This window comes from Curcuma longa, chromosome 7, assembly GCF_044706935.1.
Source record: "Curcuma longa cultivar G26 ecotype Majalengka, Jawa Barat chromosome 7, ITB_CL_G26_1.1, whole genome shotgun sequence".
In the NCBI taxonomy this organism is placed as follows: domain Eukaryota; kingdom Viridiplantae; phylum Streptophyta; class Magnoliopsida; order Zingiberales; family Zingiberaceae; genus Curcuma; species Curcuma longa.
The window spans coordinates 11,012,580-11,040,366 of NC_133867.1; the positions used below are offsets into that span (position 1 = coordinate 11,012,580).

General features: G+C 33.8%; 2 protein-coding genes across 3 annotated transcripts in view; both read left to right on the plus strand.

The window, feature by feature from the left end:
- The window catches only part of LOC141831781 (putative helicase MAGATAMA 3), a 30,670-nt gene extending 13,747 nt beyond the window's left edge, over positions 1 to 16,923 (plus strand). For both annotated transcript variants that reach the window (XM_074719186.1, XM_074719187.1), the window contains exons 12-21: positions 3,505 to 3,602; positions 3,679 to 3,792; positions 3,870 to 3,962; positions 9,310 to 9,363; positions 15,420 to 15,478; positions 15,584 to 15,668; positions 15,735 to 16,094; positions 16,169 to 16,291; positions 16,403 to 16,489; positions 16,574 to 16,923. In XM_074719186.1, the coding sequence (XP_074575287.1) occupies positions 3,505 to 3,602; positions 3,679 to 3,792; positions 3,870 to 3,962; positions 9,310 to 9,363; positions 15,420 to 15,478; positions 15,584 to 15,668; positions 15,735 to 16,094; positions 16,169 to 16,291; positions 16,403 to 16,489; positions 16,574 to 16,810 (1,310 nt within the window). In that variant the 3' untranslated portion in view covers positions 16,811 to 16,923. The remainder of the gene's footprint in view (positions 1 to 3,504; positions 3,603 to 3,678; positions 3,793 to 3,869; positions 3,963 to 9,309; positions 9,364 to 15,419; positions 15,479 to 15,583; positions 15,669 to 15,734; positions 16,095 to 16,168; positions 16,292 to 16,402; positions 16,490 to 16,573) is intronic.
- Positions 16,924 to 18,013: 1,090 nt separating this feature from the next.
- LOC141832217 (thioredoxin Y, chloroplastic-like) lies at positions 18,014 to 20,052 on the plus strand (the record flags this gene model as incomplete). The annotated part of the gene is given in 5 exon segments (XM_074719706.1): positions 18,014 to 18,274; positions 19,051 to 19,139; positions 19,516 to 19,693; positions 19,781 to 19,854; positions 19,959 to 20,052. Coding segments are annotated over 4 exon segments (513 nt in total). The 5' UTR covers positions 18,014 to 18,094.
- Positions 20,053 to 27,787: the final 7,735 nt, after the last annotated feature.

Genomic DNA, 27,787 nt, shown 5'->3' on the forward strand with positions numbered 1-27,787 from the left:
AAATTATTTGAAAATCTTAAATTATTTTTTTGAATATATTTGTAAATTTTTAATTTTAAAAAATTTATTTGAAATGTTTAAGAATTATATTTTCTTTAAATTTTTAGATTATTTTAAATTTATATTTAATTTTAAAATTATTTTTAAAAATTAAATTATTTTATAAAATATTTATTAATTTTTAAAATTATTTAAAAATTTTGAAATAATTTTTAATATTTTATAACTAATAATGATTTTTTTTAAAAAAATACATATTTAAAAAATAAAAATTAACTAAATCAAAAAGTAAAAAAAGTCACCGCTGCAATAGCCCGTGGAGGTCATCGTGGCATAGTGACCCTTGTGGAGGGTTTTAGGAATATATAAAATTTTATTAGAATTTTAAATAAATTTTTATATATTTTAATGGATAATTTGATTAGAATTTTAAAAAATATGTTTGATTATTTATTTAAGGATTGATTGAATTCATTAAATAATAATAATATAATTAAGAAATAAATAAATAAATAATTATTAGGGTTTAAATAAAATAAATAAAATATATAATTAATTAAATAATTTTATTAGGGTTTAATTAAGTTTTAATGAGTTAATCAAACTTACGTTTTAATTAAAAAAACTTAATTTTTTCCCTGACACGCGTGACCTCGGCATGCACGGACTCGAGGTCACGCGACCCCATGATCCTGTGGCTGTGCCGGAGGGGTCGCGCGACCTCTCCAGCGAGGCCGCTGTGGACGATGAAAAGCTTTAATAAAGGTGGGCTGCATTAGGTTGTCACCGTAAAACATAGGCAAATGTTATATACAGTGATTAAAATTTTATGCTGAACTAGTCGAAACGGGCGAAACATTTTATTCCACTCGCCGATCGACACCAACATGACCCGCCACTAGGCCTAGTCGAGGAGGAATCCATGGAGGGGTAGCGCAACCTTGACGACTGAGCCAGAGTGGTCGCGCGACCCCGGCGGCGACACAGTCGGAGGGGTCGCAAGACCCCACGGTCGTGCCCAGAGAGGTCGCGCGCCCGGAGGGATCTCCCAGACGAGTTGTGAGAGCTCGGTGGTGCCTCAGAGTGCGTCGACACCAGAGGCTTAACTGTGTCAGTTTTGGTCCGCGAGTGGAACGAAATTTTTCGCCTATATTGGACAAAACGGCTAGATATTTCATTCCTTGGTCACTTGCATTAATTGTGTATCCTTCCTTCTTGCCTATATTATATTGCTTTCACTTGATATTGGTCAAGGAAAAGGAACACATCACTTGCTACAATAACACTCGATCAATATATTAGGGAAATCCATGCAAACATATAATTCCTTTTGTGTACACCGGATTTGGATTTTGTTTCATTTCATACTCATAATAATGTGATATGTCCGCTCGTCATTATTGACACTGTGGTTTAAAATTTTGAGCTATATTGGAGTTTCGATCTATGATCGGAACGATGTGGTTTTGATATCATATTGTACTGTGCCGATATAGTTTCAATATTTTTTTAATATAAAATATATTACTAAAAATAAAAAAATTTAACTTACATATTAAAAAAACATAAAATATGAAAAAATTTAAAAAATGTATACATATGATAAATAAATAAATTTTGTTATATATTTTTAGAATTAAAATAAATAATATATATATTAAATTAATATTATAGTTCTATTAGGATTTAATATAACCTTTTCAGATTATCTCAACTATAGTTAAGAGTTAATTGAAATTATTAAATTAAAATTTAATTAAAAATTAACCTCGGCATGCAACCAGCCAACCTAGTAGCTCGTGTGCCCCCTTTGGTGTGGTTGCTGGGGTCACGCAATCCCTCCGACGAGGCCATGGGGGTTGCACGTCTCCTCCGGTGAGGCTGCGGAGGTCGAGCAATACCACCGTAAAGCGTGTTGGTCTTTGGGCCGTATCAGTGGACGGACATAACGAAATGTTTCACTCATGCCACCTCGTACGACACGAGATTTTAAACCATGAATGACACACAAATGAGATTTCATGGTTTAAACTAGCGTTTGAAATATTGAGCCATCTCGTTTAGCACAATCGATACTTATAGTTCTGCTAGAGAATTGAGGCATGAAACAAGACAAGAAGTGGTTAAACTGTATGTCGTTCATCTAGAATAGTGTCACCTGTTCTTAGTATGACTGATATTCATTGTTCTTCTAGAGAATTGAAACGCAAAACAAGATAACAAGTAATTAAAGCCTATATCTCCAATCTTGTTCTAGAACAATGTCAATGTGCCAATTTAGGTAGCTGGTATTCTTTTGTCTCAGTGAAAATCAAACAAATTTGTCCAATCTTAATCCTTGAAAATTGAAATGATTTTTGCAGGTTATAGGGAGGGAAAGAAGAGACGAGAAGAAACTATAAGGAGCTCGTAATCATCGAGAGAAGGTATACTGGAACTAATTGAAGCTGTTGGAAGCTTGGAGCTTAGACGATGGACTATAACTAGGTACATGGGTGAAGAGGATATAAGGTAAGGTGGGCTAAGGGAATTTAACAAGGTTGCCTTTCTAGTGGTTTGATTTGATGAAGACTGGGCGGTGAAGGGGTGGCAAGTTACAAAGGTCGATGATGACTTTGGAGTTTTGTGGATAGAGAGATGCGAATACCCTTGTCCTCGAAATAATCTATATCTATATATATATATATATATATAGAGAATTATTCTCCTGTTCACCCATTTATGGACAACCCATGAGTACGCACTGTTAAAAATTATTATTATTTTTAATTCTCACTTCCTTTATGTGAGAATTGAAAATCAGATTTGGACAAAATCTCACCTCTAGACCCTAAAACACAAAATGCTAACCCCTTAACCTAAAAAATGTTTTTTTTAAAATACTGAGTCAATTTGCCACATCAGCAGGTGTCCATGGGTTGCAATGAGTGAGGAGGGTAACAATTATATATATATATATATATATATATATATATAATATAACATTTGTAATATACAATATAGTTATGTATATAATAAATATTATAAATTTTATAAATAGAGTATATTATATACAGATTAGTTATTTCAGTATTTTTTAATTAATTAATACATAAATGAATTATCTAACTTAATAAATAATGTATTAGTTAATTAATGTATTAATTAATTGTTAATTAGATAATTTATTTTGATTATTTGTGTTAATTAAATAATATATTAATTTGTGTGGATAGTGTAATAGTTTATTAGTGTGCTTTTTGATGTGAATGATTTTATTTTTCTCAAGTATCTTTGATACTCTGTATATTTCGTGTGGCTTTGTAAGTGTTTTTAGATCATGCCTTCATTGTTATTGGTTTTCTTTGTTTTGTTATTTTAGGTACTAATCAGCTTACATTTTTGTGTTTTAATGCATTTTAGCATATCTTTTCAATGTTTTTTTTCCCATGATGCTCTACAATCTAGCTGGCCGCAATAAATTTTCTTGGATTGCTAAACAGCTGACGTATCTATCATTTTCAGGCATTTATGATGAAAATGGTCGTATGTATAATCCTAAGATTGTACGGATTGGTCTAAAGGCTCATCATTTGGTGCAAGCAGTCTCCATGGATTACCTTGTGTGTATTTTCTCCTTTGTGATTTATACTTTAGAAATTGTAGCCAAGCCACTGTTCCTGAAATTTCTTTTTGCAGGTAGAACAAAAACTTGCTGGTGTAGACCGCTCATCTGGTGCAGCGAAACATGGATCTGGAGGAGCAGCTGATCGAGAACGTGTTCGTGCTGCAATACTGGACGAAGCTGCAATTGTATGCTAGGTGTTTTTCCTTGAGATGTTCATTCAAATTTCATCTGTCTTTCCCCTGATTTTCGTTCACTCTACCAGGTGTTTTCTACTCTTAGTTTTAGTGGATCTGTTCACTTCACTAGGATGAATCGTGTGTTTGATGTGGTTATAATTGATGAAGCTGCACAAGCTGTGAGTTTTCTTTTTTTTCCCTTCCCATCCTTGAGCCTAAATTCTTTAGAATTTTGAGCATAACAAAGGGATTTCATTTGCGTGAGCAACTTATTTTCCTAATATAGGACAATAGGTAAGTGATGACATTGAATGAGATAGGGAACAGCTTTGTAATAGATTTATATGATATTGATATTTACAAAACACGTTGATTTAATTGGTAAGCAAAATGTAGGATAGGCACAGACTAAGGTTTAAAGCTTATGTTTAGATGAAATGATTAGATTGCTAATTATTCCTGGAATCATAAAGACAACCAACTTATGTACCTTATTGCTTCAGGAACGTTGTTTCCATGTCTTGAACATAGGTCAACTCAAATATGCTGTAGGACCTTCTTGCTTTTGTTGGCATTTTTGTGACAAATAATCCTGCTGCTTGAACTCCTGAATTTCTGTAGTTTTTTTGTCTTAGGCTAAATCAAAATCCTTTTTTCTAATGAAGAATAACAAAGCATCATTTGGTACCAGAGTTGAATTCTCAACTCAATATTCTGATAATCCAACTTCCTCCTATGCTTTTCTTTTTCTTCCAAACCATATCTTCATCCTGCTGATTGCAGACCCTGTCATTCCTTGTGGGTTCTTCACCCGCTACCCACCCCACATCATTCCTCTTATAGTGAATGATGTGGAAACCCATAATATGTACTCCACCTCCTGCTTTGCAAGAGGCACCACCTCCATCGGCACCAGTAATTGACGTGCTGAGCTGTTGGCTTTGTCTTTCCATAGCATACTGGAAGCCCATGTGCAGGAATCTTCTTGCACCCGATCTGCACTAGAACCATTTCTGCATGTGGGGTTGCCTTGTCAACTCCTTGCAGAAATCAATTGGGCCTTTGGTGCCTCTTCCCCTAGGCATTGGCGGTCCCACCCACTTCTCACTTGGATTTCTCTTGATGGAGAGAAGAGGAGAAGAGAAGAGAAGCTTCCTTCTCTCATAAATAAAACGAAGGAAAACAAACATATGTTAAGTGGTGGCTCTATTACTTTGGGGTTTTGTCCAAGTATTGGATTCAATCCAATATATTACAAACAATAACTGTAAGAAAGTTTCAGATCTGGTAGATCTGATACAGGGTAACCTGTTAATTGCACAGTAGAAGATTACACCTCAAGTACAGATTCATCTTACCAATTGATCAAAGCTTGGATCACAATTTTGAAAGTGGACTAGGCTTGCATCATCTTGATAAACTTGCAATTTCTCTGCTTAGTTTAGTCGGTTAGTTTATATTTTTTTCTACATTTAATTTATTTCTCACAATATCCTACACATCATTATACCTTATTTATGAGAAAAATTTCATCATATGCTTAATCTCGTTGCTCATCATATTTTAGGTCATAGAATAAATTTATCATTAGAAAAAGTACTACTTTTTTGAATCGCCCTTTGGCTTATCATACCACTTTATTTGAATATGTTGATTATTGAGATCACTATAATGAGAGGAAAAAACATTAATTTACAAAATATACGAGTGATGTAAATTTTAGGAGAGTTCTAGAACCCACTTAATTGATAGAGAGGACAAGCTTAGGTTTATGGTAATTTGATTGGACAATCCAAAGAGTTTTGATGAACATTATCCTCTTCGCACATGACTCAATGAATAACATGCACACTCATTAATGTAGTGAAAAAAAGTAGATAACTTTGATGAAAATGACCACCAATATGATAGCGAATGAAGTAGATAACTTTGTTGAAAATGCCACTGACATGATAGTAAAAGAAATAGATAATTTTGTTGAAAATTATAAAAGTATATAATCTTATAAAAAATAAATAAAGTTATATCATATACTTAATTATAATTAAATCCACACTATAATAAATTCTGTATATTATAATTAAATTTTAACAATATGTAATTAGTTATACATATAATTAATTATATGTTATAATTAAATTTAGTATAAATATATTTATAACATATACTTAAATACCTATATCATACATAATTAAGCTAGACTACATGATAATTAATTAAGTAAAGTTATATGCTTAGAATCAGTATATATAATTAAGCTAGACACCACTTAGTGGGACAAGACTTGGTTATTGTTGTTGTTGTATATGCTTAGAATCAATATATATAATTAATTGTCATATTATATGAAAGGACCCTCAAGCCCTAAGGGAAATCATTTTCAATTTAATAGTAGTTCCCTTTAGGAGTTTGTTAGATTGTTGATTATTATTTCTGCATTCTTATATTTGAAACATAAGAGATGTAGTAAAGCAGCCCTCGGGGCATGATTAAGTTGATTACTACGGGGTAGACTTGCTGAAGTAGGTAAGAGTCGAATCTCGGCGAAGCCGAGGCAATGCCTTTCTCTATAGTGATCAACTATAGCTTTTCGATTTACCTCCTTACAGATGGTCGTGGGGCTGACCAGTGTGGGGCCGCTAGGGTGGCGAATTCTACCATTTGCTGAAATAAGAGATGTAGTAAAGCAGATGGAATAAAATATTTAAACTTTACATTGTTTACGCCGGACAGAATAGTAATTATTCTGGAGGCAGAAGATTGGAGGACAATTGGGGAGAGAACAAGTTAAAGAAATTTGGAAAAACGAGTAGAAAGCCACGAAGATTTTGCCAAAAAAAAGAAAAATTTAATTTAATCAAACCAAACTTCTTGTCCACTAAATATCAACTCATAAGATGTTTATATAGACCCAAATTCTAAGAAAAATTCCTAATAAAAAGGAAAAATTCTTAACAGACTCGAAATCCTAAAAAACCTAAACGGATTTCAAATATAAAATCTTAAGAAAAATTCTTAACAAATTCAAAATCCTAAAAATCTTAAACGGACTTAAAAATCCTAAAATAAAAAATAAAAAATTTTAAAACTAATATAAATTTTCAAAACTACTCTAAATATCAAAAACTCTAAAAATTATTAAAAATAAAAATTATAAAAATAGTAATAAAATTTTTGAATCATCCTACATTAGTCACCCCAAGTTGAAAAGAATTCGTCTTCGAGTTTATAGAAGTATCATCAGTATCCCTCGAACACGGACTTAAATGCTTTACATTAAAAACGTCAGAAGTCTTCATGTGACTCGGAAGACGCAACCTGTATGCATTGTCATTGATCTTCTGCAGTATCCCACACGACCCAATTTTTTGATCTTTAAGTTTATTGTAATCGCCAACCGGGAAACAATCACTAGTCAAAACTGCCCAAATATAATCACCCACATCAAAAAGTATCTGACGATGATGATTGTCGACCCAAGTCTTATACTTGGCATTGTTGTCATGAATGATCAGTTTTACTTGCTCCTGAATGCTCCGAAGATACTCTGACATCTCTTCTACTTTAGGGCAAATCGTCCTATACGGGGAATAGGGGCCAAATCCAATACACCAAATGGATTCCGCCCATAGACAATCTCAAAAGGACTAAACCCGTGGTCCTATTTCTTGATCGATTATAAGCAAAATCTGTTTGAGGTAATGCCAATTCCTACTGCTTCGGTTTAGTTCCTATTAGACACTTCAGAAGATTGCCCAAATGCCGATTCACCACCTCGGTTTGACCATTTATCTGGAGGTGATAGGCATTGCTAAAGTTCAACTGTGTTTTCAGTTTCTCCCATAAGCTCTGCCAGAATTGACTGATGAATTTTGTATCACGATCTAAAGTCATAGATCTAGGAACACCATGTAAACGCACGATCTCCTTGAAGGAAAGATGGACAATCCGGACAACATCCACAGTCTTCTTACAAGTTATAAAATGTGCCATCTTAGAAAATCTATCAACCACAACTAGAATAGAATTTGAAGTTTGTTGGGTGCGGGGTAGACCCAACACAAAATCCATGCTGACATCGAACTAAGGAGCTTTAGGAACAAATAGAGGAGTGTAAAACATCTGTGTGATGGATTGTGGTGCAATAATCACATCGGTAAGTATGACCTTACGACGAGCTTCTTCCCATCGGACACAAAGCTTCTTCAAGAGATGGAAATGGGTCACGTGCAATAATACGATCATGTACCTCATCCAAATTTACAATTAAGACTGGTCAAAAAATCAAACACACGCTCTTTTTCAATATTGCGGTGAATTTTGACACTACAATCAGCGCACGTTGAATTTTCTTCAAGAAATAGATCAAATTCCTATCAAAGATTTTGAAGATCAAAGAATACTATCACAAAATTTGAATCTTGTTTCAATTCTTTCAACTTCGATCGTAGTTCAAAAATCTGGGAAGTATTGCTCATATCGGAATACATCTTTCGAGATGCATCTCGCACCTCCTTGGCTGTCTTGAATCATAGATAGTGATTGCTAATGTTGGGTTCCATGGAGTTAATCAACTAGGCAAACACGATTGAATTCTTTGCTAGCCAGATCTGGTACTTTGCATCGCTTGATGTGGGCTGATAAGAATTGCCTATAAGATAACCCGACTTACCTCTGTCGTATATGTTATCTTCATGGATTGGGGTTATTGCAAATAATTATGGTCGTTCAGTTTATGGGTAGTAATTTGCAAAGATGAGGCATCACTTCCAACAAGAGGAGATGACGATAGAAATTTTTTCAACAGTGGGTTGAGTGCAAGAATCAGTGGACTTGGTCGAACCAGTAGACATCGTCATTGTCTTCGGAGGAGAAGAATCACACGTGTTTGATTAGATCTGATACCATATAAACAAAGTTGTGAAGAAAAATTCTCTTATTTTCATATTAATGAACCAAGACACCCTTTTATAATTTCAATGAGAGTTAATAAATAAAGAAGGAATAAATAAAGAAAGAAAACTGTTCTATCTAAATAAATTATTCTATCAAATTACTTTAATTGATGATATCCTATTTGCACCCATGATTGACTCTATACAAAGAAAAATAAAATATTTGATTATTTCCTACACATGCTATCTCATGCATGCAGGTTCTTTGATTTAATGCGAGAATCTCTGGTCTAACATTGGATGCCATGCAGTATATCCTCTTTTAGAGTGAATTATATGAACAACCCTTTATGTTGGAGTTTTCCTTGCACACTCCATTTAAAAAAAAAACAAACTTCCATTTTAGAAAAATTATATGTAACCCTCTGAAAAATGGTAGCCCGTCATATTTGTACCTTTGGTGTTGTTTGAATGTTCTCTTGATCATCTGAGAAAAGTTATGATTATCTATAGATTTTTTCTATGTCCTTCACTCTAACTTTGCCTTATGGAATAATTACAAATTCTTTTTCTTCTCTGATTTCTTTTGCAGTATGCAAAATATATACTTTCCTGATTTATTTTTTTTCAGGTTGAACCAGCAACTCTTGTTCCATTGGCGCACGGATGCAGACAAGTTTATCTCGTATGTTACTTTGATAGTTTTAATACTTGCCCCTACTCTTAACTATTGACATTAAGTCTTTTACATTCTGATTCAATTCTTCTTTTCAGTAATATAACCTGCATAAACATATGCATTTTAATACATGATTCTGGGGTTCTAGTAATTGTTTCATTGAGGTCCTTTTCTAATGACTTTTTGTTTGTCTTGCTTTATCTGCTACGATTGGCATAAATTTCGGTGAATATTATCCCAAGATCAGCATGTTCTATCGTCTGCAATACATTGTTACTAATCCACAACATTTAAGCCAGCCTGTCTCTTTTTGAACCACAAAGTTCATCAGTTTATGCTTTGTACTTAAATTTCCCACTAGATATACATGTACACCATGCTGATCCAAAGGAAGTTGTAACTATAATCATCCAGGCTGATAATTTGGCATTTTTACCCAAACTTTATAATGAGAGGATGTCTATTGGACTCCCATCTTTAGGATCTCTGTAACTAGCATAGAAGTCCCCTGGGCCATGGTGCCGTGGTAGGACATCCAGGTTGTCACCCAGGCACCCGCGGTTCGATCCCCAGCTACGGCGTATTTGCAGGAATTTTCCTCCAAATGGGGATCGCAATCAAAGGATGTTGGGCATCTGGGTTGGCCGCTGCGTGTGCTTCCCGATTTACCCTAGTGGCCGGTGGGAAACTTCGGTGGGACCGGGCCGGTCACCCCCAGGGATTGAGTCAATGCGACTAACTGAGATTATCATTTTTTCTGTAACTAGCATAGAAGTGATCTTTTATTATTAATATGGTGAAAAAAAGATCCATTAAATGTATATTATATTTATTTTCCTTAATTATTTGGAATAGTGTTGGTCATTATGTGGAGGGGTCCCATGATCCCTTGTAATGTTAGGGTAAAGTTTGGAGAATCATACCCAATCTCTCACTTTCATTCCTCTACTTTCCTTGGTCACATCCTCTATTTTCTTTTCGTCTCATCTTTTCTTCATTCTCTCATATTTTCTATTTCTCTACATAAAAATATTTTTATATATTATTACTTGAATAGTGGTTGATTTTCTATCATCAGATCAAATGATCTAGTATTTTAGTGCTTAGTAGAGTAAAAACAGAATATATAAAATTTAAGTTTAATAATATTAGATGTAATGAGATAATTGTTAAGATAAGAGATGACAAATTATTTGTAACTGAGAGTTTTATGTATTTATGATTATTTTTACCAAAGGATGGAGGGATTGAAGAGATCTCTTATATAGAATACAAGCGGGATGATTGAAATGGAGAAGAGTGTAAGATGTTCTTTGTGATCGCAAAATACATCTAAGACTTAAAGGAAAGTTTTACAAAACGGCGACTAGATTTGCTATATTATATGTAGTTGAATGTTGAGTTATTTCTCGAACACACAAGTAGAAGATAAGAGTTGTAGAGACGAGGATGTTAAGGTGGATGTGTGGACATACAATGATGAACAGGATAAGAAATGAAACTATTAGAGAGAAAGTCGGGGTTGCATCTATTGAGGGAAAACTTGAAAGACATGTTTAATATAGTACAAATATGTACTTAGACGATTAATAAATACTCCAGTTAGACGATGTGAAACTATGACAAATGTGTATATCGAATGAGGAAGAGTAATATCAAAAAAGACTTAGTTAACAACTATATAAATATGATATAGTAGGGGATAGAGTCTAATGACGTAGATGAATCCATATAGTCGACTCCACCGAGTGGGATAAGATTTGGTTGTTGTTGTTATATGATTAGGATAATTTTACAATAAACAATCTAATTACAATTTGTTTTTGGAATATTATTAGCAAACTTTACACCATGGATAATTGTATGACAAATATACAATGGTGTATCTGGCAGTGAACTACAATGAAGCACAAACTGATATTTAGAAAGAAAGTTGTTTTCCTAACACCACCAAAACAATAGGCTACTGGACAAATTGTTGTAATAGTTTTCCAGGTTCCTATGCATTAAGGGATAATCTATTAAGCGAATATACAGGACCAATGACATTTTAATCTAGAGTACAACTCTTCCTCAGACTCGGCAGATACCCTTTCTGTACCTGTGCCGCTACCCTTTCTGTACCTGTGCCACCATGATCCGAGATGGTATGGATATGGAAAACTGAGTCCAAGTAGCTGGAGAACAAGAGGAAGAAGAAAAGAGATGGAGGAAGCTTACCCTCCTGCTGGGCTTTTTAGGTGGCATGTGTCATGTGGATTTTGCTGGTGTATGAATGCACCTGAGAGGGGGAAGGTGGAGGCTTGACTAGTGCTGTAGAAAAGGAGTAGACTAGTGACAAATTACGGATATAATAATTAATACTATAAACTATTATCTTATATTATTAAATTGTATAACTTATACAATATGTTACATTATTCTGGGATTATATTATAAATTGGATAATAACTTACTTAATTATAAATGATATTAGATTATCGGGTGATATTGCTTATGCTATATTATTAAGTTATTAGAGTACTTCTAGCTATATTGTATTAATATTTATATTATTAGGATTTGTCATGTGCTTGAACTCATGTCCTAAATTTGATCCTTCTTAGTCGAATCCCTATGGCTGCATTTTGAAAATGTCGATCCTTAGATACAAAGCAATATTCTTACTCGAGTAATTTAGGACAACTGTGCTTTAATATGACCTACAAAGATGTTATATTATTCGTACTCGAGTAATTAAGATATGTAGAATTGGTGGCTTGTCTTTTGCATACACAACAAATTATCTTGTTGATTACAAATTTCATGCAGTGCTGCTCGACACTGTCGAGTTGTGATGTTCTAAAGATCAATATTGGGTGCTGACCAAGATGGTTATTCTGCTGACCAAGATGGTTATTCTGTACTTTGTAGTCTTGTGCCAAAATGCAGTACCAATTATAATGGATGGGATTCTGCCTATCAGTTTTGCTAATGAATTATAATCCAAAAATATATTGGAGAATTCCCATTGGACCCAGAGAGAGGAGGTGGTGCCATAGAGAGATCAATCTAAATCAAACATTGGTGCGTAACACAATTTGTTACACTAGTGATAAAAATGCATGGCTTAGGGAAGAAGATGAGTGGGTACAGAGATTGAGGAAGATGAGTGGCGAGAGTTAATTAGTACAAGATAGTGAGGATTAATTAATACAAATTGGTCTTCTGTTGGGACTATTAATATAAATTACAAAAGTTGGGTGAGTTGGTACTATAAACATAATTTTAATTTAACTTATCAATCATTCTTAAAGCTTAGATTTTGACTATATCATATAGGTAGGATATAGAGAATGATATGTTGCACATCTATCTATTAGTACCTAGTGTTAATTTATTTTTAGGGTTTAGGGTTCATGATTCAAGGTATAGTGTTTAGGCTAAAGGAAGTGAAAATTAAAAAAAAAAAATAGCACTAGGTGCTCACGGGGTGCTCATAGATGGGTGTGCAACATATCATCTTTCTCTATATAATAAAGTTAATGAGATAGTTCTATTAGAGTTTAATTTAGCCTATTTATGTTCTCTATTATAGTTAGGAGTCGAGTGAAATTATTAATACCTAATTTTAATTAAAACCTAAGTTTCCTACCTCACCAACGCATCCGATTGCCAATGCCGATAGGGCAGTACATGTCGGCGCCACCTTCCTGTTCTGCACCGCCAGCGACGGTGTGGCTCATGAGATGCCTTTGTTGCGGCCGCTGGAAGCGGCATGTCGGTCAGTGGGCGGAACGAATTGTTTCGCTTGTGTTGCCTGGCACAACATGAGATTTTAAATCATGGTTAAAAGAGAAGTAACATTAATGCCAACCATGTTTCATCAGTTAGAATTTTGCATTTAAAGGATTGTTTAGAAGTTCAATATAGTAATAATATTTTATCTAAAAGAAATTCTATTGGATTTCACTGGAGTGCTATTCAAGGCTTCATGCAAATGCAATTATCTTCTGGCCTTTAATTCCATTAATTTACTTTCTGAATCCACAAAAGAACCTCGTTTTGGATCATTTTCTACTCATCCCCTTAACATATTTGGTTTGCAGTAGTTATTCAGATGAATTTTAATGGAATAGCTGTTATGCTTGGTTATAGTGAATCTGATATTCCTGCTCAATCCTGCTTAGCTATCCCATATATGAACCCTAGGAGAACTAATTAGAAATTGTTATTTCATAAACCTAACTAAGAATTCTTGTTTTATTCAATTTTGTTTCATTCCATCAGAATAGATACTTCATCCTTCTCAATTCCATTCCATAAACCAAACATGCTATTAGGGTGTGTTTGGTAGGGTTGAATACTTCTATGATTTGATTCCAATGGTGAATGGACAATTTGAGGTGGAATGTTCAAATTGAATGACTCATTTGGTTCCATCTATTCTATACTTTTAAGAGGTGAATAGCTTCGTTTCAGCTCTATCAAAAATAATACTTCTTAACAAATTATATTTCAAAACTAAAATGCTAATATAAAACAAGTAAACAGTTGAGCCTGTTGAACTGTTCAGACTAATTGTGTCCGATTGATCGGACCAATCAGGTTAGGCCAGTCAAACCAATCAGGTCGTGCTGGTCAGACCACTTGGGTTGGCATGTTGGTAGTGTCAGCTGTGTTGGTTGAATTGATTGAGATGGGCAGCTTGATTGAATCAAGCATGTCGGTTGGATTGACTCCACTGTGTGTGCATGTGTTGAACAGACAAGACAATGTACATTGGATATATTTGATAGATTGGACAAACTAAGCCAGTCATATTCACCAATACAATTAGATGAACCACATAGGTCAAACATACAATGAGTCATTCAACTAGTTAAGCATTCGATTATTACAATCAACAAAGGAAGGGAATGGATCATATTCCCTTTTTCATTTCGTTCCACTGAATCCTTTTTTCATTCTGATTCCATCCTATTCTATTCTACTGTTCCAATGAACATGGTATATTCATGAAGGAGACTATGCCCCTTCTAATTTTGGACGTCAGAGACATGTTCATATTCCCCTCATTAAATTTTGTGTTATAACAAGGTTTTCAACCATATGCTGGCTGCATGCAGTCAAAATGTTAAATCACTGCATTACATATTTGTAGAAGCATTATTATTCAGAAATTATTTAACATTGAGACTTCTCTTGTCTATGATATGCTCCTGCCACTCCTTGACTCCATGGTCATTGTCATGTTCCCCTCACTTTTGCGTGTTTAAATTTTTGGTGCTACATTAAGGTGTTGAAGTCGTGGAAATGACATTGCTACATATTACATATATGTAGAAATACATGGAGTGCTGCTTGCAGCATCTGATTGTTACTAATACATTATTGAACATGGATTTTGTTTATATTAATATTATGTCTGTGAATATTGACTAATAAAAGTTTACATTATGATCTGAGTTTTTAAAATACAAAATGCTCAGAACATGTGATACAAAATTGGTAATCTTTTTTAGAATTGATTAGAACCTAATTCCTCGTCATCCTTTTAGTTTAAACCAGCATCAGTTTGTTAGTTTTCATTATCAAATATGTGAATTGAGATGATTTTATCATTCTCAGTTTTTGTAAATGAATCTCTCATCAAGTGTCATCAAGTATGACTTCTTTTAATTCAAACCTACAAATAACATTCATTCAACTTGTATAACATTTATCCACACTTTCTTTTGTTCCTTTTTAATAATTCAATATTTGTTCTGCTTTAAAAAGGCTTCCTACAATTCTACCCATCATTCTATATAGCTTTTTTATTGCTTGTTGAAATAAAAACTTAACATAAACTACATTGGTTGTATATTTCAGGTCATGTCGTGTTGATTTAGGAGATTGTCAGTTTAAGTAAATAAACTATATTTGTTTACGTCAATCAATTCAAGATTAAACTAATGACAATGTATGTTGGTGCATATGCAATGCAGCCATATAGAGCGCCTTTTGGTTCAGTGGTTACAATTAACGTTAGCTAGTACACTGTTTGTATGCCATTTTCTTTATGGTGCTTTATTTTCTAGGTTGGTGATCCAGTTCAACTTCCAGCCACTGTAATCTCTACCACCGCTGAGCGCTTCGGGTAAATCATTTATTCATTTTAAATTAGGCCCTAGTGTTTTTTTTTTATTTCCTGAAACACTGATATTGATCCTTTATTTTGGCATATGGTTTATAATTCTATCAGGTATGGCACAAGTTTGTTTAAGAGATTTCAGGAAGCTGGATTTCCTGTACAGATGCTAAAAATTCAGTATCGCATGCATCCAGAGGTTAGTTTTTTTTTTCTTTCTTTGCTGAAAAAAGCTATACATCCTAAATATGCCCCTTGGTAACAGATCAGTATCTTTCCCTCAAAAGAATTTTATGGTGGCTCGTTGGAAGATGGTGAGATGGTAAAAAAAGTGCGCCCTTGGTATGCACACCGATGCTTTGGACCATTTCACTTCTTCGATATAGATGGAACTGAAACCCAGCCATTAGGAAGTGGCTCTTGGGTAAATGAAGACGAGATTGAATTTATAGTACTGTTGTATCATAAGCTAGCAAACAATTATCCAGAGCTGAGAGCTAGTCCACAAGTGGCTGTCATTACTCCATATAGCTATCAAGTGAAATTTTTGCGTCAACAATTTCGTGCTACATTTGGAGAGCAATCCGATAAAGTGGTTGACATAAACACTGTAGATGGGTTTCAGGTGATGCAATTAAATCACAGTTCTTGCTTATATTTGATTTCTCACCATGTATATTGAAACTGTTTTGCCATCAGGGCCGTGAAAAAGACATTGCTATATTTTCATGTGTTCGAGCAAATGCTAATAAAGGAATCGGATTTGTGGCTGATTTCCGGAGAATGAATGTTGGCATAACAAGAGCAAAATCCTCTGTTTTAGTAAGCACTATTTTCACCACCATTCTAGCTTCCTTTCAGTTTCCATATCATTTTTTTTTTAATTTTTAGAGGTATAATCCACATTTATATATCATAATCTGTTGGTCTCAGGTGGTAGGATCTGCTTCAGCACTGAGTCAAGATAAGCACTGGGGTAATCTAGTGAACAGTGCAAAAGAGAGAAATTGCTACTCAAAGGTTTCTTTTCTTGGATCTTGCTCGATAAATTCACTAAAACATTTTGTTTTTAGCATTTCGTCAACAGTTGTGTTGTTCCTGCAGGTTACGAAGCCATATGCTTCATTCTTTAGTGATGAGAATTTGAAGAAAATGCAAGTAGATCTCGCGCAGCAGAGGAGGGATCTGAGGAAGGCCCAGGCACTAAATGCTGTTCATGATGAAATGGGTAAAATTGAAAACATGGTTGTCGATAATGCAGAAGAAAATGCAGAGGAAAATGCAGAAGGCGCACAGGATTGTGGCATGGATGGAGATGGAGGTGGCTTTGGTGAAGATTGATTTCAAGATTTATTACAATGTCTAGTAGTCCAAATGTCTTAATTTAAACTACCCAATCATTTATGTAATATAAATGCATTTCAATCATGGCTTAATTCCCAAAATTATAATTATTTTAAAGCTCAAATACTGCTGTGGACATAAGTCACATGTATACCTCAATCTTCTGCTAGTCGTCATAAACTCCACCCCAGTGGTCGATAGAGGACGAACGAGGTATGGAAAATAAAGGATCATCATTTAGGGATGGAATTTCTTGTGGAGGGGCCAGCTTAGGTTTAGGAGATCATTGAGTTTTTGAATGTTTAATCATAAATGGCTTATTAAGCATCAAAAATGGAAGAGGAGATTGTTGTTGTAATAATGCTTCCAAATGATCAGATTTGAACAGGTTGCTTTGAATAGGTTGACACAATTACATTTATGCTCAATGGTTCATCATAATAAAATAGGTAAACTCAGAGGTGGTTAGGAAAAGTATGAGTATGTTATGGTGGTCGGTGGTTTGTGACTAATAATAAAATGAGCAATAATATACTACATGAAAATGTAATATGATACATTATAGACTGGGGTCCTACATTCATATAAATTTCATATCTATGTAATTAGTGTGTTATGTTACATTTTTTAATTGCAAGTATTATTTCTCTAATAAAATATTAGAATTAAAAGAAGATAAAGAATAGAGAGGATTGGTCCTTTTAATACCATATAATAAAATAAAGAATAAAAGAGTAATTTTGTATTATAAAATATGATACCTAGTCTAATAGAACATGTATCATTGGGTTATAAAATATTATATCTACATAAAACCTAATTTACTATACAACTTATTGTCTAATCTAATTAATCAAAATCAACTCAATTCCTATTTTATTTGAATGATTTTTTTTTAATAAAATTAATCCTTATTAGCGGTTTAAATGTTTAAATATTCCAGTATGTCTCTTGGAGTTCAAACTAAAGATTTATATTACAATTACAATAAATGTTTATAAATTGATTTAGTATTCAAGTAATTAAAAGTTTCTTATTTCATATTATTTTTTGATTAATGCAGGATAAACTTGAACCATTTAATATAAAACTAGATTAAATTATAAATTAAATTAAAATTTTAATTTTGTCTAATTTCAATGGACAAATAGGTCAGTCTCGAATCCCCCGTTAATGGGGCCATTCCCTCTACCCGAACCCGATGTCGTGAAACCCAATGTTCGCACACAAAGTTTGGTTTGACCCGAAACCTTACCCTACGACCAAAAGCAGAGGGGAGAGATGGCGGTCTGCTCCGCCGCTGCCGCAGCGCTGCCCACCGCCTGCATCCGCCGGCGTCCCGCCTCCCCTCGCCTCTCCGAGATTCCCTCCCTCCAGTCCCTGCACGTCGCATCCCATATTCTCCCCGCAGCGGGCAGCGGCCGACTCGCCGCATTCCCGCGACGCCGCCTCCTTCCAAGGGTCATTCGCATATCCCCTTGTCAAACGTTTTCTTTCATCTGATTTGGATGCTCTCCTTTTTGATTGCTCAAAGAACTAATCTTGGAGAACTTGATGGCCTCTCGCTATTTTGCTCGGTTTGATGTATCTTGAATTGCCGGGTTGCGGATAAGCATATCTTGTATCTTCTTTACCTAGACATAAGCTTGATGGGAATATTTGGCTAAGAAAACATAACAATGCTAATTTCATGCCTACTACTTGGAAGTTGGAATCACTTCTGTAAGTTTATATGAATTGTTGTTGATTTCTTAATTACGTGTTTGGATGTTTTCAGGAAGCCAAGTATCGAAGTTAATAGCCACTCTATGGTGAAAACCCTATAGAAATGGTACACTGTTGCCTGTTGTTGCGTTAACAACTTAAATTGTCAAGGCTCACTCATTCAGATAATTGAAAAGGAAGAACGTGTAGAACTTATTATTCCCTTTTGGGTGCAGCGTGCCAATGGATTTTTTTTTTATGAACTTGACATATATGATGTTTTCCTTGTAATGCACATGTTGGGCACACTTGAGTTCCAATTGGTTCTTTCTATGTGCGATCTTGTTTCATGTCTTGGATTGCTTGAGAAGTAACTTTATGTTTATTTTTGTTGAAATTGGCACACATACTAGTTTAGTTACTTGGATTTTGTCTTTCTTATTCTAGAATGCATCTTGTTTTCTCTATATCTAAATGCAGTTAGCAAACAAAATGCATTGCAACTGACAACATATATTTCCTTGGGTTTACAGATAAGAGCAAAAAAACAATCTTTCTCTTCCTTTGATGAATTACTGGAGAAATCTGATAAACCTGTCTTGGTTGACTTTTATGCAACATGGTAATACCTTTCTGTGGTTCGTTAAACTTATCTTCTTTCTCATTGATGCAATTGCTTTGCAACATGGTGACAAAATCATTTTGCAGAAAGGATCTTCTTTTGTTCGCCCAATAGTCCTGAGCTTATGTTTAGTTAATATATTTGCCGAATCTGAGAGTATCTCACTTATATTTAATGGTTCTATATGATGCTAGATTTACTTATTTGTGCAAACAAAGGTTATCTTTGTCCTGTATAATGGGGAAAAACATGAGAACAGTTATGCATCATTTGTATAAATTATAGTAATAAAAAAATGGTCTTGAAATGAAGTAGCTTTTGCTCAGGGTCTTCAATTTGTATGAAGATGCTTTGTTTCTCCTGATGGACTTTATAGGTGCGGTCCTTGCCAATTCATGGGTCCTATTCTTGAACAAGTGGGTGAAAAGATGAAAGATAAAATCCAAGTGATCAAGATCAATACAGAAAAATACACTAGCATTGCCAATCACTACCAAATTGAGGCATTGCCAACATTCATTATTTTCAGGGATGGGAAGCCACTTGACCGCTTTGTAAGATATACATAATATTGCTTGCCTTTTATATTTCATGTTTCTGCCCATGCTGTTAGACTAAGGGACATCTTCTTTAATACCCAGGAAGGAGCTATGCCTGCTGATCAGCTTATCCAGCGCATCGAAGCTGCACTGAAAGTGAATCAGTAGCTTATCAAGTAAGATTCTAAGACCAACTTGATCTCCTTGTTTAATGGTGAAGCTGTTTGCCTTTCCTTTTAAGTTGCTAGATTGTTGATTTTTTTTCTCCATTGTCAAACAGCTCTAAAATTGGCGGTCTTTGATAAGTTCAGATTCAGGAGGTTGATAGAGTCACTGCCGCAGTGAAGTTTCAATGTAACCAGATATGACCTCGTGTCCAACAATCCAGTAGTTCCAACAATCCAGTTCATTTAATAAGACTGTGCCTTGTTGCATTAGAATTCCCTAGATTTTGAATTTCTTAAAATGAACTGAACTTGGATTTCTTCTGATTCATGAAATTATCATCAACAATCTTGTTATAAGCATTGATATTTAAATAATATTTTGGCTTAATTCTTACTTTTTTTGTTTAACAAAAGGATCTTTATTATCAAATGTAGATGAGATTTCATTGTTTGACTTCTTCAAATTATGGGAGTTACCATAGGCGTTGCAATAAATTATGATGGAATCTTTTTAACCAATATACTGTAATTAAATATGAAGAATGTTTAGTTAAATGTCACTTTGAGTGGATATTCTCTTTGATTTAATGCTCATTGAAGTTTGGTTCAAACCTTTGCTTACCAAATTATAGAGGGATTAATTTAATTGGTATTGGCCCCATAAGTTAATAAATCAGTAATATTAGTGGCTTTACTTGCTCATGCTAACTTATATTTGTGAACTTAGAATAGAATGCACTTACTATCTTCTCCCTATTTCAAAAGCTATAGTTATAATCAAATTATCAGGTAATGAATAAGAACTATTAGCATAATTTCGATTCGGACTATGAATTTGGCTATAATAGATCATGATGAATTGATAGTTTAGATAAACATATACTTTGGGATTAGGGAGTTTGAATTCTTATTCAAGAATTGTAGGATGATTAGACTTTCATCAGTCGAACCAACCAATTTAACCACTCATTTGGTCAATGCCCTTGAGTTAGATGTCATTATAGTGCTCCACTAATTTACAAAGTGTATAGAGCAATTGATTAGATTGACATGATCTTATTAGACCATATGACTATTTAATTTGATTAGATCTAAAATAAAAATGTGATTGCTGCATTAAATTTTGGAAACCCAATCTCAATCACCAAGTGGATTTGTAAGGTTCTTTGTAAGAAAATATAATCGGTTTAATCTAATTAGCTAATTCAAATTTTTAGATGATCTAAAAATTCTAGAGTTGTGGGAATGGACTAAACTTAAGTAAGCTATGAATTTGTATCCATAGGATGGTACCATTAGAAGCTAATTAATTACCTTACGTGTGGATTTATTTGTACCTTACCTTACCTCTATATATGATCTTGATGATGAAATATTAAGAGTAATGCAAAACCTAATGATGGCATTAGAAGTAAAGAAAACTAAATTTTTAAAATAAATTTTCTAAATCAATAGAGGTCATGAGTTAAGAGTTTTGGAGTATGATGAGACTCAAGGGAAAGGAAGAAATCTATTGGACTAGATTTTGACTAAATCTAAATTTTAACATTGATAAGATCATGAGAGTACAAGGAAGTTATTGATGTTATATAAGAGTAAATTAAAGGTGTATATGTCCAAATATGATACTGTTCCAAAAGTAAGAAGGTTAAATTTTTAAATAATTTTTCTAAATTGGCAAGAGCCATCAATTAAGAGTTTTTGAACATGGTGAGACTTACGAGAGTGAAAGGAACTTATTAGCTAAAGTTTGGACTAAAACTGACTTATCTAAGTCTATCAATGAGTTTTGATCAAAACTCATTGATGACGTATATGCTTCTAAAATTTTAGAACTTTAGCATGAACGATCAGAAGAGTGCTAGGAAATTATTGATGCTATTTTAGAGTAAATCGGAGATGTTTAGGTCTAGATATTATACTATGCTAAAAGTAAAGAAGGTTTGACTTGAAACTGACTTATTTAGGTCCGTTAATGATTTTTGATCAAAATTCATTTATGACTTGTATGCTTTTGAAATTTTGAAACTTTAGCATGAACAAGATCAAGAGAGTACAAAGAAGCTATTGGTGTTGTCCTAGAGTAAATTAGAAATGTCTAGATTTAGATCTAGATAGATGGACAAAAAATAAAAATGTTAGATTTTTTAAACAATTTCTTTAAACTAATAGGGCTCATGAATCAAAAGTTTTTGAGCATGATCAAATTTAGGAGAGTGAAAAGAATTTATTGGACCAAATCTCTTGATATTTCATTTTTTGAGTACTAAGGTAGTGATGCTTTGACAATATCAATACCAAAGTGATGATATTTTGATAAAATCAAAATCTTTAATTGTAGTGGTACCAAAGTAGTTTTGTTTCACTTTCTTTTTTTTCTTTTGTAATTAACTATAGAAAATTTTTATTTTTTCGAATGCAATGACTAAATTTAAAATAAAATTGAACTTTTAGAATCATTAATGACTTTTTATCAAAATTTATTGATGGATTTAAAAAAATTTAAATATTTTAAAAACTTACATAAATAAATTAAAGAGGTTATTGAGAGGGAATAATATTAATTTGATATAAATTTTAGATTTTTATAGTTGTTAATGATTTTTATATTAAAGTATTTGATAAAATAACTAAGTTTTTATTTTATTTTATTTTCTGGTAATTAGATATTAAATAATAAAAAATAAAAAAAATATTTTTTAAAGATTTTTAAAATTTTATTTAACCTTTTTGTATTTTAAAATTTTTTCATTAAAGTTTAAAAATTAAAAATTAGTTTAAAGAGTATTTTTAAAAAAAAGAGTTTTTAAAATGTGTTTTTATATGAAACCCCTGATGAAATACTTAAATTTTTATATATTTTTATCTGGTTCGGTTCGTTTGGTACGGTTTGAATAATGAAAATCAATTTTTTGCTTAAATGTAAGGGTGAAATACAACTATTCTGAGAATTAGATGTGATCTTCAGTAAAACTAAAGATGATGCGCCTTTGAAAAATTTTAAAAATTAAGTGTGTCTTTTGAAAAATATCAAGTTATCCAATTCTTGCTAGCTGATTAATCTCGAGACGGATGATCTAGTCTCATATTGTATCCATCAAATAAATATGAAAAGCGTGGAGGCTGTTGATATGATGATCCATTATCATGAGTAATTTAATCATTATAGGTGTGCTCCGCATGGGAATCAAATCCTGATTATTTAGAAATACATCTTGTCTCTTGCCACCACACCTAACCTTGGGGACTGCTAACTTATATTTGTGAACTTAGAATATAATGCACTTAGTATCTCCTCCTATTTCAAAAGCTATAATTAGAATCAAATTATCATGTAATGAATAAGAACTATTAGCATAATTTCCATTTGGGCTATGAATTTGGCCGTAGTAGATCACGATGAATTGATATAAAACTGTTAAACAGGTCAACCCATGACAGGACGGGTCAATCCATCAGAAACCCATCATATGACAGGACGGGATGGACCGACCCACTAACTTAGCAGGTTGAAAAATCTTCAACCCAATCCAACTCAAGATAGGTTGTGAGTTAGGCGGACCAACCCATGAGCCTCTCAAAAAATAAAATATTAAAAATTTAAGTTTAGATTACAATTTAAATGGGTCAAATTAAAAATTTTAAGTTTGGATTATAATTTAGATAAGTCAAGGTCACTAGTCCATTCAATTTTCTACTTTAATTTTAAATTTTGAAAAAAAATAAGTTATCTCAACTTGCGGGCCAACCCAAGCCTGCTACAGGTCAACCTACGTTGGTCGTGGGCCTAGATGGGTCGACTCATCTTAACCCACTTTAAAATAAGTTGATAAAATTTCAATCTAACTCATCTAAATTGTTTGGCAAAACGGACCAACTCGAAAGGTCCAACAGCTCTAAATTGATAGTTTAGATAAACATATACTATACTTTGGAATTAGGTTGATAGTTTAGATAAACATATACTATACTTTGGAATTAGGGAGTTTGCAAGAATTGTAGAATGATTGGACTTTAATTAATGGAACCAATTTATCACTCATTTGGTCAATGTCCTTGAGTTAGATATTATAGTGCTCCACTAATTTAAAAAGTGAATAGAACAATTGATTAGATTGACATGATCTTATTAGACCATATGACTATTTAATTTGATTAGATCTAAAATAAAAATGTGATTGCTGCACTAAATTTTGGAACCCCAAATCTCAATCACCAAGTGGATTTGTAAGGTTCTTTGTAAGAAAATATAATCGGTTTAATCTAATTAGCTAATTCAGTTCTTTAGATGATCTAAACATTCTAGAGTTGTGGGAATGGACTAAACTTAAGTAAGCTATGAATTTGTATCCATACTATGGTACCATTAGAAACCAATCAATGACCTTACGTATGATTTTACTTGTACTCGGTTTAATCTAATTAGCTAATTCAGTTCTTTAGATGATCTAAACATTCTAGAGTTGTGGGAATGGACTAAACTTAAGTAAGCTATGAATTTGTATCCATAGTATGGTACCATTAGAAACCAATCAATGACCTTACGTATGATTTTACTTATACCTTGATCTTGATATATGATCTTGATGATGAAATATTAAGGATGCATTTGATTTAAGTTATCATACATAACCTTGGTTATGTGATTATTTGATAATCACATAATTAAGATTATGAGATATAAAACATAACATAATATTGTTTGGTTACTTATTTATTTGGAGGAAATAGAATATATAACCAGTTTAATATTTACTATATTACCCTTGATTCAATTTATTTTTAAAATAAAATAAATTATTAATATTAATATTAATGATGATAATAAATTGATAATATATAAAAGAATAAATATAATTTATTTAGAATTTTTTAAATTTGAAATAAATTTATATATTTTTAATAAAATACTTCATTAAAAAAATTATTTTAATAAAATAATCCATTAAATTAATAAATATAATTATTTAATTTTTTTTTAAAAATTAAAAATATATATATTTATAAAATAATTCATTAAAATAATTATTTTAATAAAATAATTTGTTAAATTAATAAATATAATTATTTATTTTTTAATAAAATAATTCATTAAATGAATAAATATAATTTTTTTTAATTTTATTTTTAAAATTTAAAATAAATATATATATTAATAAAATAATTATTTTAATAAAATAATTTATTAAATAAATAAATATAATTAATTAATTTTATTTTTTAAATTTAAAATAAATTATTATTTATATTTATATTTATTAAATTATTTAATTCAGTTTTAATTAGATTTTATGGTGTATTTTAATTAACTCAATCTTAAATCGAAGGGTAATTATGAAAATTTTTTTTTGTAAACTTTCAAAATCGTAAAAAATCTTAGACTACCAAGGTAATTATATTCTCAAGTTATAATCTATTTGTTAATGTGACGGTGATGCTGTATTATTTGAGTAATGCAAAACTAATCCATGACCACTGATAATATTTCTGAATTATTTATAGTTTATGACTCATGGTTCTAAACTCAAGATAATTTAAAACTAGTGCATTTATAATAAATAAAAAAATTTAAAAATTAAAGATTATATATATATATATATATATATATACAGGAATGATATCCTGCGCGATGAGTTTACGCAACTCCGTGCGCGACAGCCGACGTGGCGAGGAGTTTCACTGTTCATCCTCCACCGTGGCCGAAACGAAATCCCGAAATAAAATCCCGCCTCTCCCAAAATCGCGCGGTTGATTCTCAATTCGAACTTCCGTTGTGGTTGAAAAGGAAGCAGAGAAGGATGCGACTGCAGTAGAGGTGAAGAATGAAAAGGGTGGTCCGGTTGTGGAGAAGACATTGTCCTTCAGGGAGGAGAGCAACTTCTTGTCGGATCTCAAGGAATCCGAGAGGAAGGCGCTGGTGGAGCTCAGAGCCACCGTCGAGGAGGCCATCCTCAAGAACAAGCTATTTAGAGACGAGTCAGAGCCGTCGGAGGGGAAGGAGAAGGTCCATGGAGAAGGGGGAAAACTGGAACTTGACAAATCTGCTGAGGCGAAGCACACCGACGAAGAAAAACCCGACCTCTCTACCCAAAATCCTCAGAATATTCTTCAAGTCAACAATGCTACTCTTCAGCCATTTCAAGAGAGGCTCTTCTTTTGTTGTTCAGTTGTCTGAACCCTTGCCTTGAGCTTATCTTTCATGTACTCTTTGATTGTCATACTATTTAAAATAATTTTTTGTCATTAGAATTTTTGTAGGAATCCTGTTTCGACTTAAAATTATATTTCTGCCTTCTTTGAGGAGGTGTTTGTTGTCATTATTTGCTGCAGCTTGTGCCCTCGAATTCAGGCTATATTAAGAGCATGAATATGAAGCATGATATTGAGAGCATCCCTAATTACAAATCATGAACTTCATAAGATCTCAATTAGGAAACCGGCTGATGGCACAATGCATTCTGAGGTTACGTACGCATTATAGAGTGCAAGAGGAGCAAATTAGATTTTTGGATCATGTGCATTCGAGGTCTTTAAGTCCATCAGCCGGTTTTGGACAAAACCGGCTGATGACTTATTTGATAATAAAAAATTTAAAATTTTATATCTATATGAGTGAGGGAGTCCAAGGAACTCATTGGTGTCTTTGAACACCAAGTATCATCTATGTAGAATTAAAAATAAAATTTCCACCCCAATCCATATGCCGAGCACGAGCGAAAAAAATTCCTACTTCCAACACGATGTATCGCAATGCATTCTGAGTTGATGTACACATTATAGAGTGCAAGAGGAGCAAAAAAGGTGTTCGGATCATGTGCATTCGAGGTCTTTAAGTCCATCAGCCGATTTTGGACAAAACCGGCTGATGGCTTAGCCACGGCCAGCCACGGCCAGCCACGGCCAGCAGCGGCCAGCCACGGCCAGCCACGGCCAGCCGCGGCCAGCAGCGGCCAGCCACGGCCAGCCGCGGCCAGCAGCGGCCAGCCGCGGCCAGCAGCGGCCAGCCACGGCCAGCCGCGGCCAGCCACGGCCAGCCACGACCAGCCGCGGCCAGCCACGGCCAGACGCGGCCGCCAGACCCCTCCAGCGCGCCGGCCAGGGCCCGGCTGCGGCCGCACGCGCTCCGACGGCGCCCCGAGAGCCCAACACCTCCCCGCGACGCCGAAAAACAAAAAAAAGAGGAAAAGAAAGGAGGAGGAAGCTTACCAGAGGTTTCCGGCGAGTTCAAGGGGAGAGATCCGGCGAGATTCGGCGAGATCGGCGAGATCGGCGGCGAAGTCGGCGAAGGAGATCGGCGAAAAGAAGAAGTCGGCGCGCGTAAAGGAAAAGGGGCAGATAGCGATTAGGGTTATTAAGTTTTTTGCGACGAAAATTATTTCGTCGCAAATTTCGTTGCCAATTTGGCGACGAATCCATGGTTTCGTCGCCAATTTGGCGACGAATACATTGTTCGTCGCTAAATTTGCAACGAATCAGTGTATTCGTCGCCAATTTGGCGACGAATACACTGATTCGTCGCTAAATTGGCAACGAAATTGATATTCGTCGCCAATTTGGCGACGAAAACGCTTATTCATCGCCAAATTGGCGACGAATCAGTGTATTCGTCGCCAAATTGGCGACGAATATCAATTTCATCGCCAATTTCCAGCAATAATTCGTGATCCTATTTTTTTTGCAACAAATTCATTATTCGTCGCTATTTTGCAACGAATAACATATTTGTCGCAAAATAGCGACGAAATTTGCGACGAATTTATTTTGGCGACAAAATTAGCGACGAATTTTTTAGTTGCTAAAATTGCAACAAATATTTTTTTCGTTGCTAATTTTGTTGCAGATTGACGACGAAAATATGTTTCGTCCCAAAATTCGTTGCAAATTAGCAACGAATAGAATTCGTCCCAAAAGTTCGTCGCAAATTCAGTGTATTTTTGTAGTG